General features: G+C 38.2%; 4 protein-coding genes across 7 annotated transcripts in view; 1 reads left to right on the top strand and 3 right to left on the bottom strand.

The window, feature by feature from the left end:
* LOC104745776 (phosphoenolpyruvate carboxylase 3-like) overlaps positions 1-967 on the top strand; it is a 6857-nt gene extending 5890 nt beyond the window's left edge. Inside the window, exons 11-12 of the mRNA XM_010467124.1 lie at positions 107-348; positions 430-967. Of these exons, the coding sequence (XP_010465426.1) occupies positions 107-348; positions 430-726 (539 nt within the window). The 3' untranslated portion in view covers positions 727-967. The remainder of the gene's footprint in view (positions 1-106; positions 349-429) is intronic.
* On the bottom strand, positions 1275-4471 carry LOC104745778 (TPR repeat-containing thioredoxin TTL2-like). Its single transcript, XM_010467125.2, has 7 exons — positions 3130-4471; positions 2856-3051; positions 2586-2770; positions 2161-2494; positions 1878-2082; positions 1680-1786; positions 1275-1597 (listed from the first exon to the last, which is right to left on the bottom strand). Exons 1-7 carry the CDS (start codon positions 4158-4160, stop codon positions 1445-1447), a joined length of 2211 nt encoding a protein of 736 aa, XP_010465427.1. The 5' UTR covers positions 4161-4471; the 3' UTR covers positions 1275-1444.
* On the bottom strand, positions 6523-8919 carry LOC104745779 (probable beta-1,3-galactosyltransferase 13). 2 transcript variants are annotated; one of them, XM_010467127.2, is made up of 8 exons: positions 8396-8919; positions 7994-8146; positions 7805-7887; positions 7619-7718; positions 7356-7469; positions 7056-7198; positions 6811-6950; positions 6523-6728 (listed from the first exon to the last, which is right to left on the bottom strand). In XM_010467127.2, the coding sequence occupies exons 1-7, from the start codon at positions 8755-8757 to the stop codon at positions 6859-6861; spliced, it is 1047 nt and encodes a 348-aa protein (XP_010465429.1). In that variant the 5' UTR covers positions 8758-8919; the 3' UTR covers positions 6523-6728; positions 6811-6858. The 2 variants fall into 2 exon arrangements, with proteins under 2 accessions (XP_010465429.1, XP_010465428.1); XM_010467126.2 differs by having other exon boundaries at positions 6523-6950.
* LOC104745780 (increased DNA methylation 1-like) lies at positions 9686-17276 on the bottom strand. Of its 3 annotated transcripts, none has more exons than XM_010467130.2 (10): positions 16794-17276; positions 13924-16058; positions 12335-12478; positions 11956-12073; positions 11554-11636; positions 11109-11350; positions 10897-10983; positions 10633-10732; positions 10271-10472; positions 9686-10198 (listed from the first exon to the last, which is right to left on the bottom strand). In XM_010467130.2, exons 2-10 carry the CDS (start codon positions 16024-16026, stop codon positions 9726-9728), a joined length of 3552 nt encoding a protein of 1183 aa, XP_010465432.1. In that variant the 5' UTR covers positions 16027-16058; positions 16794-17276; the 3' UTR covers positions 9686-9725. The 3 variants fall into 3 exon arrangements, with proteins under 3 accessions (XP_010465432.1, XP_010465433.1, XP_010465431.1); XM_010467131.2 differs by having other exon boundaries at positions 12335-13231; positions 14662-16083; XM_010467129.2 differs by having other exon boundaries at positions 13924-16083; positions 16794-17275.

Below are 17586 nucleotides of genomic sequence, written 5' to 3' on the forward strand. Positions count from 1 at the left end.
AGTAGACCTTCAAAGAGAAAACCAAGCGGTGGGATCGAATCTCTCCGTGCAATCCCATGGATCTTTGCTTGGACGCAAACAAGATTCCATCTTCCTGTATGGTTAGGTTTCGGAGCAGCTTTTAGGTTTGCGATTAAGAAGGATGTGAGAAACCTTCACATGCTGCAAGATATGTACAAACACTGGCCGTTCTTCCGAGTCACCATCGATCTAATTGAAATGGTGTTTGCCAAGGGAGACCCTGGGATTGCTGCTTTGTACGACAAGCTTCTTGTCTCAGAAGATTTATGGGCTTTTGGAGAGAAACTCAGAGCCAACTTTGAAGAAACCAAGAACCTCGTCCTCCAGGTATAAAGCAGAGTCCTCTGTTTCGTATCCGTTACGTTTATTTCTTGACAATACCACTGACTAAAAATCTCGATGTTGCAGACTGCTGGACATAAAGATCTTCTTGAAGGAGACCCTTACTTGAAACAGAGATTAAGGCTGCGTGACTCTTACATCACTACTCTCAACGTTTGCCAAGCGTACACATTGAAGAGGATCCGTGATCAAAACTACAATGTGACCCTGCGACCACACATTTCCAAAGAGATCATGCAATCAAGCAAATCAGCACAAGAGCTCGTCAAGCTTAACCCAACGAGTGAATACGCGCCAGGACTTGAGGACACACTCATCTTAACCATGAAGGGTATTGCCGCAGGATTGCAAAACACCGGTTAAGTGAGTGTGAGCCAGTGAGACAAAACAAAACTTTGAATTCTCCGTTTTTTTTCTTATTTGCCCTTTTAATAATGTCTTTTTAGAATCCAAAAAATAATAACTTATTACGGTTGGATTACAGTTTACTTTATGTATCCACCGTTCCATTGTATGAAAGTAACACTGCTCTGTTTCTGGAAGTGGAAACAAAGACAGAGTCAGTGAATCTTAATGTTTTATATCTTCTTTGTCTTTTTGCACCTGCTCCCAGTCTCAGAACCATTTACATTTGTTAATACCTTTAAATTGCACGTCGTCTAAAGTCTGAATGTGGTCCCTGAAACAGCAGGCATGTTAATAGAACTATGCCGTTAAAGAAGGGAGGTGAGTTGACGAAACGACACGATTGTTTTTGTTTTTTGCTGTTTAAGACACACGGCTCGCATTTGGTCTGCATGTATTACTATAGCGTACAGTTCTCACTGTAACAACACTGCTTGCGACTTAAACCAGATAATAAGAGAAGAAGAAGAATTATTATTGATGGAAAGAATAATATGTTGACAACATGAATGAATGATGTTCTGTCTCTGCTTATTTTATATGGTTTCATCACCTAAGTAGCCAAAATTTTCTCTATGTACAAAGGGACTAATCTCTCTTTTAAATTCCTTCCTAAACCTAACAGAGCAATGAATGAATCAAATCAGAAGTGAACATTATCTTGTTTTGAGTTTTGCTAAAGGCCATAATGTCTCACTGTTTTCTCTAGTGCTTCCTTGCTTGGACACACAATCTCTTTCATCCGAATCCCAAGTTTGTAAATCTTGAATGTTGGCACAACTCTCACTCTCTCTGCATCACCCACTGCTGGACACTTTACAATCTCCACCTATTGAAAAGACAATTTCACAAATAAGTTTACTTGTTCTCCGGTTACATAAACAGATGTCTTCACATTTTTGTTTTTTTACCTTAAGGAAATGCAAAGATGGGTAACGAACACATAATGCGTCCATGAACATAGACATCTCCTTGCATTGTGGATCAGATGCTCTAAAAAAGTGTACAATGGAAACTCCTGCAATTGAAGTATACAACAAGTTACTAAAGGAGTTCTCTGACTGCTTAAGAGCATATATATAGGTTTCAAATATCTATATATCACTTACCAGGACGGGTTAATGCAGCTTTTAACTCTTCAAGACTAGAGATTTCCTCAACTTCACCTCCAAACTCCATGTTTAGAACTACTTCGCCGCGAGATTTCTTCAATGCAACTTGAGCGTGAAATAAAGACTCAGCCAATTGCTTGTCATAAGGCAGTTCCTTTCTTAAGGTCTCATAGTCGCTCACTGCTTCAGCCCATCTTTCCAACTACATTTTCGTAGAAATAGTAAACTTAGAACAAGTGAAAAGCCAAAACCTAAGTCTTACCATTTAGATATATTTCACCTTGCTATATGAAGCAGCCCTTTGAAGACGAGGCTTTGTGTATCTTGGTAGAATGAGCAATGCATGGTTACAATCTTCGATCGAACTCTCCCACATCCCAACTTTAAAGAAACAATCTGCTCTATAACTTAATAGAGTAGCATTGGATGGATCATATTTAAGGCCTTCACCATAAGCTGAGCTTGCTTCAGTGTATCTTTCTAATTCATAAAGATCGTTACCACGATCACGCGCCCTAGTAACTGATCTAACATTTCTATACAACGTTTCAACTTCAGAGTTTTGTGGATCCATCTCTGAAGCTTTCTCTGCAGTTGTAACTGCATTTTCAAACCTGCAAAGAATTCATCATTTGCTCTTCACTCTTTTTTATCCATGACATAGAAATAAAACAACAGTCAGTGAACATGTCTACAAAATCTCACCTCCCTAGAGCCAACTCCATTTGGGATTTGACAAAATATGTGTAAGCTTCACATATCATATCAAAAAACCTAGTCCGTGCGAACGAAACCGGGATTGGTTCTACTTTGGGGACTAATTCTAGTTCTCTTTGAGCATCATCAAGCCGTAGGAGTTTCAGTAGTGCTTCAACTTTACACATAGCTAGCTGCAAATTTGAGATATGTAAAATACTTATTTAAAAACGTTTTCATGAAGTAACGCAGATTAATACAAGAATGTTTGTTATCTACCTGAGGAGAAGAATCAGCTCCAGACGCAATGGCTGCACTTACTTCTGTCAAAACTATATTCCATTCACCTCGTCTTCTAGCATATGTGCATTTGTTCAAGTGTCTATCTATTTGTTGAAGCATCTTCACCACCTTAGGATCTGATGGTTCTTGCACTGAATAAAAGTGTATCCCTGCACTATCGACATAACCTAATCTGCAACCAAATCAAGACTCATATTTGATTAGATATCCAATCTCTATCAAGATTCTTATTAAACAATTCAGTTTTTACCTAAGAAGCAAGAAGGCTAAACGGTGATGAGCCCTTGCAAATTTTGGATCCAACTTAATAGCTTTTTCACACTCATTCACAGCTTCACCAATCTGACCCAAACTAGACAATGCAGCTGCTCGATTGCTATGGTAAGTCGCATTACTTGGTGATAACTCTATTGCTCGATCGTACAACTTCAAAGCCTCAGTGAAACAACCTTTCTTGAACATATCGTTTCCAATTCTCTTAACTTCTTCTGGATTCGAACTATATAAAGCAACCTTCCACGGTATCTCCGCGTCGCTAGAGATACGGATAGCTAAAGGCAAAACAGAGGAAGAAGAAGAAGAAGAAGAACCAGACGTCCTCGTTGGCTTCACCGGAGATAAGTTGTTTCCAGGGATTATGCTACCGTACCCGTATGACTTAGCACTACCTGGCCCAAGAGCCATGCTTCTTGGTTTCTCTTGAGTCATGCCTGTAATCTGTACCTTCCCCGACGGGAAAAGGTTCCCGCCGGGAAGTATTTGGACATGCTGTTGCAACGCACTTGAGCTTTTAACCGATGGTTTTGTTCTTGTTGTACTCGAAACAGAGTTAGATGGTCTTATATTCCCAGTTACGGTCTTTGGGCATCCTGTCTTAACGCCAACTTGGCTGCTCGAACGAGATTGAGCGCGGGCAGGACTACTAGACCCTAACTGAGAGACGGCGGAGCCATTCCTCGACTTTGATTGTGCGGCGGAGGGAGTACTAGATTTAGCGGCGGAGGGTGTGTTAGACTTAAAGGATTGAGCTTTGTTCGACTTAGAGGATTGATCGCCGGAAGACGAAACGGGCCGATCCGAACTGGGTTTTCTTGTATGTCCAGCATGGCCCGTAACCGATCCAGAGGAGCTAGAACTACAACTGCCACTACTAGTGGTTTCCGTAGAGGTGGAACGAGTCTGAAGCGGTGTAATTGGTGATCCATGATCCACATTAATAATAATACTATCTGGCTTATCGGCGACGACACAGTCAGGTTCCGGTAACAGAGGCTTTAACATTTTTGTACGGAGAAAAAAGAAGATACCTTTATAAGTAGTGATCGGTGATGAATCCCCAAATTTCCCTAATGGTTTCTCTCCGGAAGAAGATTCAGAGCAATGACCTGACCTTTCAATGGTGGAGGATCATATATGTTCTGAACAATGCATGGGGAAGGAGAGAGAGAGAAAAGGGAAAGATGGGGATCTCAGCGATGTTAAAGAATGAATGAATGTGATAAGTGTTGTTGTTGTTGTCTCATAGATAGATAGATAGATAGATAGAGAGAGAGAGAGAGAAAAAAAATTTCAGAAACAGAGAGGTAGGAGACGACGAAGAGCGAGTGAAACAAAACAAAATAAAATAATAATAACAATATAATCTAAAGTTGTGTGTTTATTTAATTTTTTAATATTCTTTGTTGACAAAATAAAAAAGTGACTTTAGTATTTCGTTAAAGTGTGTAATGTAATACAACTGTGTAACACAAAAATAAATGTTATAATGTACAGATATATTAAATTCAATAATCTCTTTTTTTAATGAGAGTAATATTTTTTTTTTTTTTAAATAATAATGATATTAATTTGTACCAGATTTTTGCCTAGTCAAATGAAAACTAGTGTCACTATGATCTAAATTTTGCGATTTGAGAATAAATTTAGGATTTGGTTTTAGCTATTTTAATAATCTTTCAAATCTTAAAGTCTTGACTGAATCCTTCTCGTGCCTTGCGCTACGACTATGTCCACGCAAACAACACTCTACGGCTACCATATACTTATAAAATGCGAACCTTCATATTCATAATAAAATCGGCTCTGAATTTATAAAAAAAAAAAAAATCAGCTTCACGTGACAGATTTCTAAGGAATGTCTTGTCATCAGAAGAAACATAGTAATAAAATAGTAGTAGTATGTATGAAAGTAAATACTAAGTTATTAAATAATTTGCTGACTTTTTTTTTGGTCTTTCGATTCTATCTATGTACTTTTAAATTTCTTTCTTTTTTTTTTTTTTGGTAAAAGGTTAAGTTAACTTTTAAATTTCTTTCTCAATCATTTATTAGCATATGGTATTATTGTTCTCAGATCTTTTAGCAAACTTTTTTGTCAACGTACTATTTACAGATATCATAATGTACACGCACTGACACACGCATATAAATTAGAAACCCTACGTGTGTTACATATGTAACGCATATATATGGCTATTCACATAAGCTAGACGCATGCATGTTCGTTTCATCTACGTATATTGGTCATATATGTAGCTTTTGTTTTGTTTTTGTATACATATATATAATCATATATTCCCACACGCTTCAAATATCTCAGGTTCATAATGCAAATAATACCTTTTACATTACATATTATGTGTGTTCATAGAATCCTAACATCTGTATATAATGTATAATCGCAGCTGTTAGATTCGCATATAAGAAAAGAAGGTAAATTAAATACATTGTTTTAGACAAATATAAGAGCATGAATGAATATTAATTTGGTTGGTAAGTTCATGGACCTACTTCTAATCAGACAACGGAGGTTGTAAATTGCAATTAAATATGTCTAGGTTTTTTAGTAAGAGTAGGTAAGCACGCACTTAATTGTTTTTTTAACAAAAAGACACTTAATTTGGCTCAGATGATATTCCACTTGTGTTGCACGTTGTGTATTGTTCTAATATATACAATGCATACTGATTAAAATCTTTCACACCAAATTACATTACTAATTAATTTTTCAAACGGTTCAATATCTATCATTAGAAATCAAATATATATATATATATATATATATATATATATGGAGTGGTAGTGGAGTAACGATATGTATGGCGTATGGGGTTAAGCCAAGATATGATTTCTATATTCTAAATATGAAAATCGTTATTGGGCAGCAGCAGTGTAAGAAGATGGGTTCTCTTATTTTTATTTTTATAACTATTGTGCTGTTTGACAGCTTTTAACATGCTTACACAAAGATAGTTAGATTCCAACTTTTTTTGTTTGGTAAAAACCATAATTGACCCCATTTTAGGCGACTTCTTCTATTTTCGTTATTATCTTTTTGCAGACCCAAAATTGTTCTAATTTTTTTTTATCTTAATTATGATATAAACTAAAATAAAAACCACACGAACAAGTAACATAACCTATCGTTTTTGAGTAACGAATTGATTAAGACTTCACGACAAATTACATGCCAGCTATGTTCTACTGTCAAATGCCAGTTCTCTAATTAGTAATTACTTGTTCGATTTCACTTTTCCCTCTAGATTCACATAAAGATATACTATAAATTTTCAATTCTAATATTTTTGTGGAATACTCGTATAGTAGAAAACAATAATACAAAAATTTTAAGTTACGGAAAAAGAAGCTTAATTGGTTCACACTGTAACTATCACTAAAGAAATTGCAATTAGTTCAGTCTTATACTTGTACAACAAGGTATCACCCAAAACTTGTTATACACAAAAAATTACTAACCCTAGTTTAAAAAAGAACCCAAAAGCTGTTTAAGCGTGATCAACTCTCTGTCGTTTTTCTCACACTCTCCCCGGAAGAACAGAGCTGCGTAAACTGAAAAACCAAGAGGTTTGAGCTTCAATGGCGGACATGTCAGAGAAAGAGATATATGAATTGTTACGCCCTCGGATCTTACATCAGTACAGAAGATATATATATATATATATATATATATGAGAGAAGATCATTCATCATCATCCGATGGCAAGGTCGGACTCTTTGAGCAGCTATCTAGCTTGTGAAGTTCCAACATCCTTTTCTCTGGGTTACAAAGACCTGCAGCAGTAACATATTCAATCCAAATTGTGATCAGTTGTTGTAGAAATGCTTATGCAATGTGACTAAATTAATTCCTTAAGACCAGAACGAAGAAAAATGAACCTGAGCATTTTGGTATATCCCAAACAGCAATGGAGTGTGGTGAGCACTCTGGTTCACAAAGGGTGTGAAGATTCTCGTGTCTAACGTTCATTGCCAGCATCCACGCACCTATTGTCACATCCTCGTTGCTAAACATCCTGAAACTGTAGTTTGGCAAAATTTCTCACCTTGTTATACAAAAAGACTCTGACAAGTATCGACGAACAGAGACCTCTTTAAGAGTGAAAATGAAGTCCTAATCGAGACAAATCACTCGAGGAGAATTCAATAGCATATAATATTTGAGGAGACAGAACTTGCCTGTTGTTCTTTAGGGCAACCAAACTTGTGACAACATCAGCAGAAAGAGCATATATGGGGCCATAAGCATGAAGAAAGTACTCTTTCCCGAGCAGATCTGCCAAAGGTTCATACCTGCAAAAAAATCCAACCAATTTTCAGGTACATTGAACCGCAAGAGATGATTAGGTGTCGCAAAAATCCTATCTTAACCCAAAGTTTTTCAAAAGAGAAGCATGATTTTGCGGATTCTGTTTTTCATTATAAGTTGTTCCTGTTCTTACCATTTGAGTTTTGGATCTGTGAAAACTGGACCCTTTTTCAGGCATCCAATGTATGTCTGCGAGTGACTCCGCTCTTTAGCCAACAGCAAAGACAATCGATCTGTGAAGAAAATAACAGCCTCTTATAAAGGATCAGAACATTCCTGAAGACACGGATTCAAAACCAGAGAAAGCAATCAATTTTACCTGGCCTCAAGTATATATCATCATCAGCTTTGACATAGAATTCTGAATCATATAGGGCGTATGCAGCTTTGAAGAAAGCCAAACTATAACAGCAAAATAACAAAAACATAAACCATGGATCACATTCTTTTTACTGTTATCTGTCATATGAGATACGAATAGAAAAAGTATTTAGTCTCTCTAACTAACGTTTTGTATGGGAGCTTACTGTACTCCTCCTCAATATCAAGCAGTACAAAATCATCATACTCTGCGATTTCCCTCCTAAGCTCAGCCATTTTAGCCTCATCTTTGGTTTTGCCTATAATAAACCTGATAGCCAATCCTGTTGATTCTTCCAATCTGCAGAGAACAGTAGTGTTCTTTAGTGAAACAGAGAAAGTCCCAAGACTCATCAATCATTGAACATAGAAGTCCCAAGACTCATCAATCATTGAACATAGAAGTCCCAATCAGATCAAACCAATCTAGATGATGCAAAAGTTCAATCCTTTGTGACAAATTTGATTCCAGAGAGAACCCTAACTAAAGCTAGACCAGTGAATTAAATCAATTTGAGATTTTTTTGAGAGAAGAGATTGAAATCAGTACCGTCGAAGTCCATCTGGATCGGACGGCATCCACGTGTTCCTGAGAGCTCGTCTCCGGCCAGCTGATCTGAACCCGGTCTGGATTCCAACGAACCCCATAACCTTGTGTCTCTTCACTTGGCCCCCAGCTCCATTATTAACGATGCTATTACCAGCGACGTCCCAGACGATCTTCACCGTCTTCGGAGGCAAGCTGGTGAGGCAGGTCCGGCCTGATAACCGGAGACCCGGGAATAGAATCGTGGATAGTCCGAAAAGGAAACCGGTGAGACCGATTGCTAGAGAAGCGAAGACGATCAAAGGCGTCGATCGGCGCGTGAAGAATGATGGACGCGCGTGAAATAGCTTAGGAGAAGATGGCATGATTGGATGGATCCAGCTGCTACGGCGGATCCAATTTCTTTTTTTCCGTTAACGGTCGTTAATGGCAAAAGGCTACGGCGGGTGTTTTTTTTCTCGTTTACTTCAGGACAGTTGGATCCGTGTTTTCGGATACGGGTCGGATCCTTTTCTTCAAGATGTAAGGATTTATTTAATTATGAATTGATACAATTTTAAAACATTTACTAGGTTTGAGAAAAAAAGGACTTTTTATTAGTAAAACATTAGTGATAAACACAAGTTAGGCAAATAAGTAAGAGATAATTAATTAATTTGACCATTTATGAAACAAAAACAAAATCTAATAAATGAAATTAGCATTCATTGATAGGTGAAAACGTTTCCAAAATCTCACTAACAATCTTTTTAAAAGTCATAATCAATATCTTTGTTTACAAAAAAAATAAAATGAAAAATCATAGTAATGAATATCTTTGAAGTTAATTAAAATCCCACCAAATTAATTAGATCCATAAATCAATACACCTTAGAAAGCTACAGACAATAACATTTGTCTACATATACCTCCTTCACGTTACGGATGGGCATCACGCTCCTTGAAATCAAAGATGGCATGAGTTTCCAAACAACCTCGCGATAACGAGGGGATTTAATCAAATCAATCATGTTATATACGATGACTTGTATCTGCTCCCTGTCTCCATTGAAAAGCAACTCTTTATCGAACTCTTAAGGGTTTGATCAACGGATAGAGTTTCGAGATTGAGAGGATCTTCTATTTCTTCTCCGTCTGAGTTTATTCAGAATCACAATAGTAATCCGCTTGGAAGTGGAATATCAAGTTTTGTGTCTTTTACACTTGGGGGATGATCTTTATTTTTAATGCCGTTTCCTTATCTTCTTTACTCCATAGGTTTCAAGTGAACGAGAGAAGATATAGCAGTGGAAAAAAGTCAAAAACGGTCATAGTTTTTTTAGTCTAAATATTATTATTCCGAGTTTTCTTCTTCAGAGCTATCAGAGTCAAGCTGTTCATCAAAACAAAGCAACATGTCATCACTAACATTATTTACTACTACTACTCCTACATCACTTACTTCTTCTAAAGCTGCAGAGGAAGAAGAAGCTTTTGTCATTTCTTTTCCTTCTTCTGAAATCTTTGATACCTCTTCCTGCAAACCTTCTTCTTCTTCTTTTTCTCCCATGGATACTCTTGTTTTTTTTGGCCTATCATCGGCATTGCTGTCTCGGCTTGGGTTCTCTGTTTCGGAAGTTAGTTCTGTTTCCTTGGCTCCAAGTGGCACGGGGAAGCCTGGTGCCGGGTCTTCATCTGAACCTGCTGGAACCATCTGATCACAGCTCTCAACTTTGGTATGTATGGGAAACCCGGCTTTGTCTAGGCCTGGCTCTTGGTCTGCTTCTTTGTTTGATGGTTCACTTTGAATTTTAGAAAGACAAACGTCTGTGCAGGAGCAAGAATCCGGTGAGGTGCGCTGTAAATATATATATATATAGAGAGAGGGGTGGAATTTACCGTTCACAATGTTGGTTTTTGTGCTCTCGTATAGCGTTTTCTTGAGCAGAATTGTCCCAGGGAAGACCATCAAGTTTATTCTTTTGAGAGCATCACGTTCTTCATCATCCATGGGTTTGAAGCCAAAACCTTCAGTCCAAGTTTCCACTAAACTCGGCAATGCAGCTACCACAAGCTTCTCCACTTTGAGAGACATAAGCAGCTGCAGCCAAAACCAATCAGTAGTTTTATCTTTTGATAGCCGAGGAATCAAGACAAGAAGGGAAGAGAGATCATATGAGCTAAGAGATCATCAAGGTCAGCATATGAGCGGTGTTGTATATCTACCATTGTTCTAAGTTTATACATTCTAAATATTGTACCTCTTCGATGGCAGCCACGAGGATTCTGCACATCCCCTGTCGGCGATATTTGCTGCAGGTAGCTGCAAGAGGCATCTCTGCAATAGTTACTCCATGCACCCTGGATAGAGTTAAATGGGTTTCATATGTAACTCATTCCAGAGTATAGAAGTGAAAGAATAATTCTAAGCATCCATTTGCCTGGAGGATTCTAGAAGACATTCCAAACATGTGATAGCCATTGGTATTACTGTTTTCTTCCAGCATGAATTCGATCATACTAACCTGATAGATGCTACTGAGATCATCACATCGTCCTTCTCCACAACCACAGTGTAAAACCCATCAAAGTCTAAACGAGCAAAATTTGACCTTTACGTTGCAACAAAAGATTCAAAAAAGATACGACAGATCGATGAGTATGACGAGCAGAACTGAAGCTACAGAAGTAACAAACAGAAATCAAAGAGTGCAAGCTAATGACAAAAAGACGTTACCCCCAGTTGTATAGCACATGAGGTATCATGTCAATACCAGTTCTTGGATCTATCATAGACTGAAAGCTTTCCTCCATAATTGATAGGGCAACAGCTAATTTCGAGTTGCATTCAGCCTTCAGCGCCAACCTTCGGGCAGAATGAACATTTCCATCTTCTTGAAAACATTTCAGAATTGACCAAGACAGACCAGCAGCATTAGGGTTAATGACCCCAACACGAGAACTGAGACCAGTGTACACCTGCATTACACAAGCTACTTGATGAGAACCTAGAAAGTTGTTAAGCAGCTGTAACATCTTCTTTTGTTATATGTCAGAGATCCCAAGAGCACCCAAAAAACAATTACTCTCAATGTAAATCCAAAAAGTACTTGGAAGAACAAAAAGTTATTCACGATACACATTAGTTGTTTTAAGTCACAGAGACTAGGCATGATTAATACCTTCTCGCAATTTTTACCACAAAAGTAGGTCTCTGGAGAAAGTTTTCTCGGTTTACTTTCCCCTTGCAAACATATTCCATGATCTGATAACATAAAAGTAACAATCATCAGCCAAAGTGGATTTCAAACCAAAATAACAACTGTGGTATCCTACTATCGAGAGAGGCATAACTTCAAAAGTGAGTTTTACAAGCGTCAATTACTAAAGAAAGAAAATTGGAGAAGTGCCGAGCATGGCAGACAAAACCAAACATCTACAACTGTAATTGATGAACAGTGACATTAATGGTGATAAAATCTCAGTGAGCCATGATAGAAGAAATTTCAAATCAGAGGCTTCCTTTCATGTGATAAAGAAATAAATCATAATTTCTTAGAGATGGCGAGTGGTAAGATGATTACATTTATGCGCACAATGAGAACATTTAAAATCCTGATAGCGTTCAGCATTATCACTAACCAACTCGCTGCATATCCAACATGTGCAGCTCGAGCAATACCAACTTCCTTCAGGGAGCACCTGGTTAGAAATAGCAAAAGTAATACAGCCACTCTCTTTAAAAGGGTAGCGATTTACCAAGGATAAAGTTCTAGTAAGGTGACAAATCCTAGTTATATTAATGCCATGTAAGTTACTAGAGTTGACTTAGTAAAAATTACAAAACCAGCCAAGAAGTTTCACCCCACGTGTGTGGTTGAGCAATACCAACTGGAGAAGTTTGGCCCCACGTGTATGTATAGCCAAAATGTAAATTAGACCCTGGAATGAGCCAGACAATACCTGCATTGATAAGCAAGCCTGATGGAAGGTCGACGGACAATTATCACAGCAGATCAGTTCACCCCCATCACCACAAACTCCACAAGAATCATCATTTGGATCATCATCAGAAGCTTCCACTGATTTCCATCCATTTCTCCGCGCCTTATACTCAGCAGACCAAGCTTCCAGCTGACATGAAGCTAAAGGCTTTCCTGACCCCATGAAAAGATTCAGACATGGACAATTCTGGTTAAATCCAGCATGGTTCTTGAATTCAGAAAGTGATACAGTCCTGTTGCAACATGTACAAACCACTCCATCTTTAGTTACGAGGCCTGTTTTTACCACAGTATCATCATCTGGATCTCGTAACTGGATTACTTCGTCCCTGGAAATTACTTTGGTAGCTATCAACCATGATAAGACAGTTCTTGGACCCAAATTAGACCAATTTCCTTGACATAATTGATTTTCCACATTGCTTGTGCTTCGGGGAAGCAGCCTGCACCCTCCCCTATTGTTTCTTTTTTTGGTTCTAGCCTTTGGTTTCTGGGTTTTCTTTTTCTGGCTTGATCTGCAAACCTTAACTTTGTTTCTGATTATTGTCGACGCCATAAGATCATCATCCTGAGAATAGTGCTTCCTAGCTTTCTTTCTTCCTTTCTTTAAATTGCAACATGGATTCTTCTTAATCTTCTCATTGCTCAACCTTTCATCCGGACTTCCCTTTGCGATGAGGTGAATGTTGCTCATCTCCTTATCCTGGCATTCAAGGCTGTCGAGAGAATTAGAATCTAGTGAATCATGTTGGTCCAAGGAAACTGGTTTGATATCCGATACTTTTTTTGATCTTCTGTGTAACTTCTTTCTCATAACACTTTCATGCATGTCTTCTGCTACAACGCCCTTGCTAACCTCCTGCTCATCAGTCCCATAGATTTCCTTACCAACTATATTCTGCCTCTCTAGTCTTGAAGAAACTTTTCGAGGGACAATTTTAGTTTGCACCTCAAGATCTGAATGAATCTCTTGGATAGCATCCACGTCATTAACAAGATGACTGCCTTCAGATACTGTCAGCACACTTTCAGGACACCCTGAAATCATGTTCAAACAAATCGCATCTTCTTTCTTCAACTTGTCAACTATTGAAATCCTTGCAACTTCGACTTTATTTCCTCTTCTTAAAGATCCAACTTGCTTAGAAATGAAGACAGCAATCACAAAAGGCTCCAAGGCACTCCACCAAAGTGCCCGTGTGTTGGCAAGATTTAGATTTTTCATGTTCTCCTCCATGTCCAACAGTGTAAGAGAGAGATCAGACCAGAAGTCATTAATACCGGTCCATTTCTTAGTACTGGTATCCATTAACTTATGACCAGCTAATAGGATCCCACCCAACGATTTCCAAGCTGACGGAAATTCACGAAATTTCCGTCCCTCAGGCGATATGTAAAATGTATCACAGTATTTCCTACCTGATCTTCCGCGCTTCTCGATTTTCCATCTGGCAGCATTTAGCAACTTACAGACATATTTGTAGATAAGAGGACGGGGATCATCTTTAGGATCAATCTTTAGACAGGTTTTAGACATAATTANCGCGCCTTATACTCAGCAGACCAAGCTTCCAGCTGACATGAAGCTAAAGGCTTTCCTGACCCCATGAAAAGATTCAGACATGGACAATTCTGGTTAAATCCAGCATGGTTCTTGAATTCAGAAAGTGATACAGTCCTGTTGCAACATGTACAAACCACTCCATCTTTAGTTACGAGGCCTGTTTTTACCACAGTATCATCATCTGGATCTCGTAACTGGATTACTTCGTCCCTGGAAATTACTTTGGTAGCTATCAACCATGATAAGACAGTTCTTGGACCCAAATTAGACCAATTTCCTTGACATAATTGATTTTCCACATTGCTTGTGCTTCGGGGAAGCAGCCTGCACCCTCCCCTATTGTTTCTTTTTTTGGTTCTAGCCTTTGGTTTCTGGGTTTTCTTTTTCTGGCTTGATCTGCAAACCTTAACTTTGTTTCTGATTATTGTCGACGCCATAAGATCATCATCCTGAGAATAGTGCTTCCTAGCTTTCTTTCTTCCTTTCTTTAAATTGCAACATGGATTCTTCTTAATCTTCTCATTGCTCAACCTTTCATCCGGACTTCCCTTTGCGATGAGGTGAATGTTGCTCATCTCCTTATCCTGGCATTCAAGGCTGTCGAGAGAATTAGAATCTAGTGAATCATGTTGGTCCAAGGAAACTGGTTTGATATCCGATACTTTTTTTGATCTTCTGTGTAACTTCTTTCTCATAACACTTTCATGCATGTCTTCTGCTACAACGCCCTTGCTAACCTCCTGCTCATCAGTCCCATAGATTTCCTTACCAACTATATTCTGCCTCTCTAGTCTTGAAGAAACTTTTCGAGGGACAATTTTAGTTTGCACCTCAAGATCTGAATGAATCTCTTGGATAGCATCCACGTCATTAACAAGATGACTGCCTTCAGATACTGTCAGCACACTTTCAGGACACCCTGAAATCATGTTCAAACAAATCGCATCTTCTTTCTTCAACTTGTCAACTATTGAAATCCTTGCAACTTCGACTTTATTTCCTCTTCTTAAAGATCCAACTTGCTTAGAAATGAAGACAGCAATCACAAAAGGCTCCAAGGCACTCCACCAAAGTGCCCGTGTGTTGGCAAGATTTAGATTTTTCATGTTCTCCTCCATGTCCAACAGTGTAAGAGAGAGATCAGACCAGAAGTCATTAATACCGGTCCATTTCTTAGTACTGGTATCCATTAACTTATGACCAGCTAATAGGATCCCACCCAACGATTTCCAAGCTGACGGAAATTCACGAAATTTCCGTCCCTCAGGCGATATGTAAAATGTATCACAGTATTTCCTACCTGATCTTCCGCGCTTCTCGATTTTCCATCTGGCAGCATTTAGCAACTTACAGACATATTTGTAGATAAGAGGACGGGGATCATCTTTAGGATCAATCTTTAGACAGGTTTTAGACATAATTAGCTCATTAGGAGATACTTTAGACCCGTTGTTCAACTGCGGTGAGAAGCAAGCCTTCTCACTATGAGGCGTAGAAGCACCTGCACAGATCATTCTGGTTGCGAAGCTCTCCTGAGAAACAGGAGAGGCAATTGCTTTAAATTCCTTTCCATCGGATCTGTCCAAGTTTTGTGACTTGCACTTTTCTGTGAGAATGCCACCCAGATAAACTTCTTTCCCCTTTTCTATGCTTTGCTTTAGCAAATAAGAGCTAGTTGAAACACCCTTGTTAGACGATTCAACTAAATGGAGAGGAATTGTTTCTCTAGCTATATCCGAATTTGGGAAACCACTGAAAGCGGATCCCTTTACGTCCCTTGCATCCAAATGCTTATTACCTGAAAGCTTCAGTCTCTTAGCTTTCGTGGTAAAGTCTGAACCATCTTTTGAAGCAGATGCCTCATACCCACTTGTTACCACAGAGTTGTCATTGTTGGAACTCAGAGAGGAATTAACATTCTTAGTGGAATCAGATTCGAAGTTAATGACTCCAGTAACGAGACATCTTTTAGTAGTATTTCCAGAATCACTTCCAAAGAAAACTTGCCTGAATATCTGATGATCCTCAGAAGACCCTTCAAAGCAGTCGTCACCTCCTAACATCTCAATCTCAGCTTTGCGAAACATGTTTACAAACTAGCTGCATATTCCACTTCACCCTAAATTAAAAAGGGAAATAGATACCTGAAATTAGACAAAGTAAATTAATACAAGAACTTTACAGAAGAAGTTTTCAGTACAAGGTCAAGTTTCCTAATTGTGTTATGCAAGTATCCAAAAAGACACAGATAAGACAAGAAGTACTACTACTATGTACAACTACACCTTTTTATCTCTGACGACTAAACTAATAACCCAGCAAAGATAGTAACTAGAAATGGGAAAAAAAAAGGGCATCAGTTTATCCTCTTAGTTTGTTGTGACATTGTCGGCCTCTCTACATGGATAGTAAGTATCAAGGCAAATGCAAAACATGAATTGTGCTTTAAGTTTCTTACCTGTCTACTACAATTAAGTTAAGTAAACAATTTAGATTTAGGTTTTAAGAATAAAGTGGATAGTAGAGAGAATGAAGTTATCATATATAACCCAAACTTATGACCACACTATCACTTTATAGATAAACGAAAACTGTCACAGAACCCAGAAATTGCGGTAAAAAGTTTCTCCAAGAGAAATGGAAATCAGACATCAGCTTCTCAAAATCAAACAAAAAACACAAAACCCAAAAGGCGCAACATAAGCTAAAAAAAAAAAAATCAGAGATCCCAGAGAAAGGGCAAAACTCTGAAGACCCGTAAGAGCAAAATTTTGTATGAAATTGAGATGTGAAATTGGCTAATTGAATCGAAAAGAAAGCTAAAAAAAAAAAGAGGGGAAATGTATGAAATTACCAGCATGCAGAAAGGGATCAGAGCAGCATCAAAATAAAAGAATCCGTGAAATCGGATATATGGGGAGGGGTTTCTTTCTTCTTCTCTGTCACTGGAAGAGCCTCATTTCGGCTCTTATCCTCTGAGAACACACTCTAAAACCCCCAATCTCTTTCCGCAAGTGGGAAACGCATTTTCTATTTCATTTCTCACCTTCTCTGCACTCACACTCTCTCTCCCCTTGATCTCTCTCTCTCTCTCTCTCTCTCACACACACACACAGAAGAACGATTAGATGATTACTTTTTTCTAGAAATTTGGAAGAAACCCACCTCTCTCTCTCTCTATCTGATTAGGTGTTAAATCTCAAGAATTCGTGAAATCTCAAAAAAAAAATTCACCTCTGAGAGAATGAATCTGCCTGCCTCTATGTATCCCAACTTTGTGCAGTGTGTACTTACCATTGGCTATTTCTCTCTCTCTCTCGTTTTTTTCTTTTTCTTTTTCTCTATTTCATTTTTTCCTATTTGTGTGCTGTCACCAAAAAAAGGCATCTTTCGTATTTTCATCTCTTTTTTATTTTTTCCTCTTCATTTTACTGAAAAAGGCATCTTCATTTTTTTTTACACACTGTCTCTCTGTTGACAAACGGACCGGACCAGCTACGGTTAGTATGAGTTAATAGTACGATTTAATTACATGAATTAAACACACACAAAATTTTCTCATGTTCGTAATCCAAGTTAATGACGACCATATCACTTCACTCTAAGCCAATCACTATGGTTTAAGTTTGTGACAGAGTTTTTTTTTT

Source organism: Camelina sativa, chromosome 15, assembly GCF_000633955.1.
Source record: "Camelina sativa cultivar DH55 chromosome 15, Cs, whole genome shotgun sequence".
Lineage (NCBI taxonomy): Eukaryota > Viridiplantae > Streptophyta > Magnoliopsida > Brassicales > Brassicaceae > Camelina > Camelina sativa.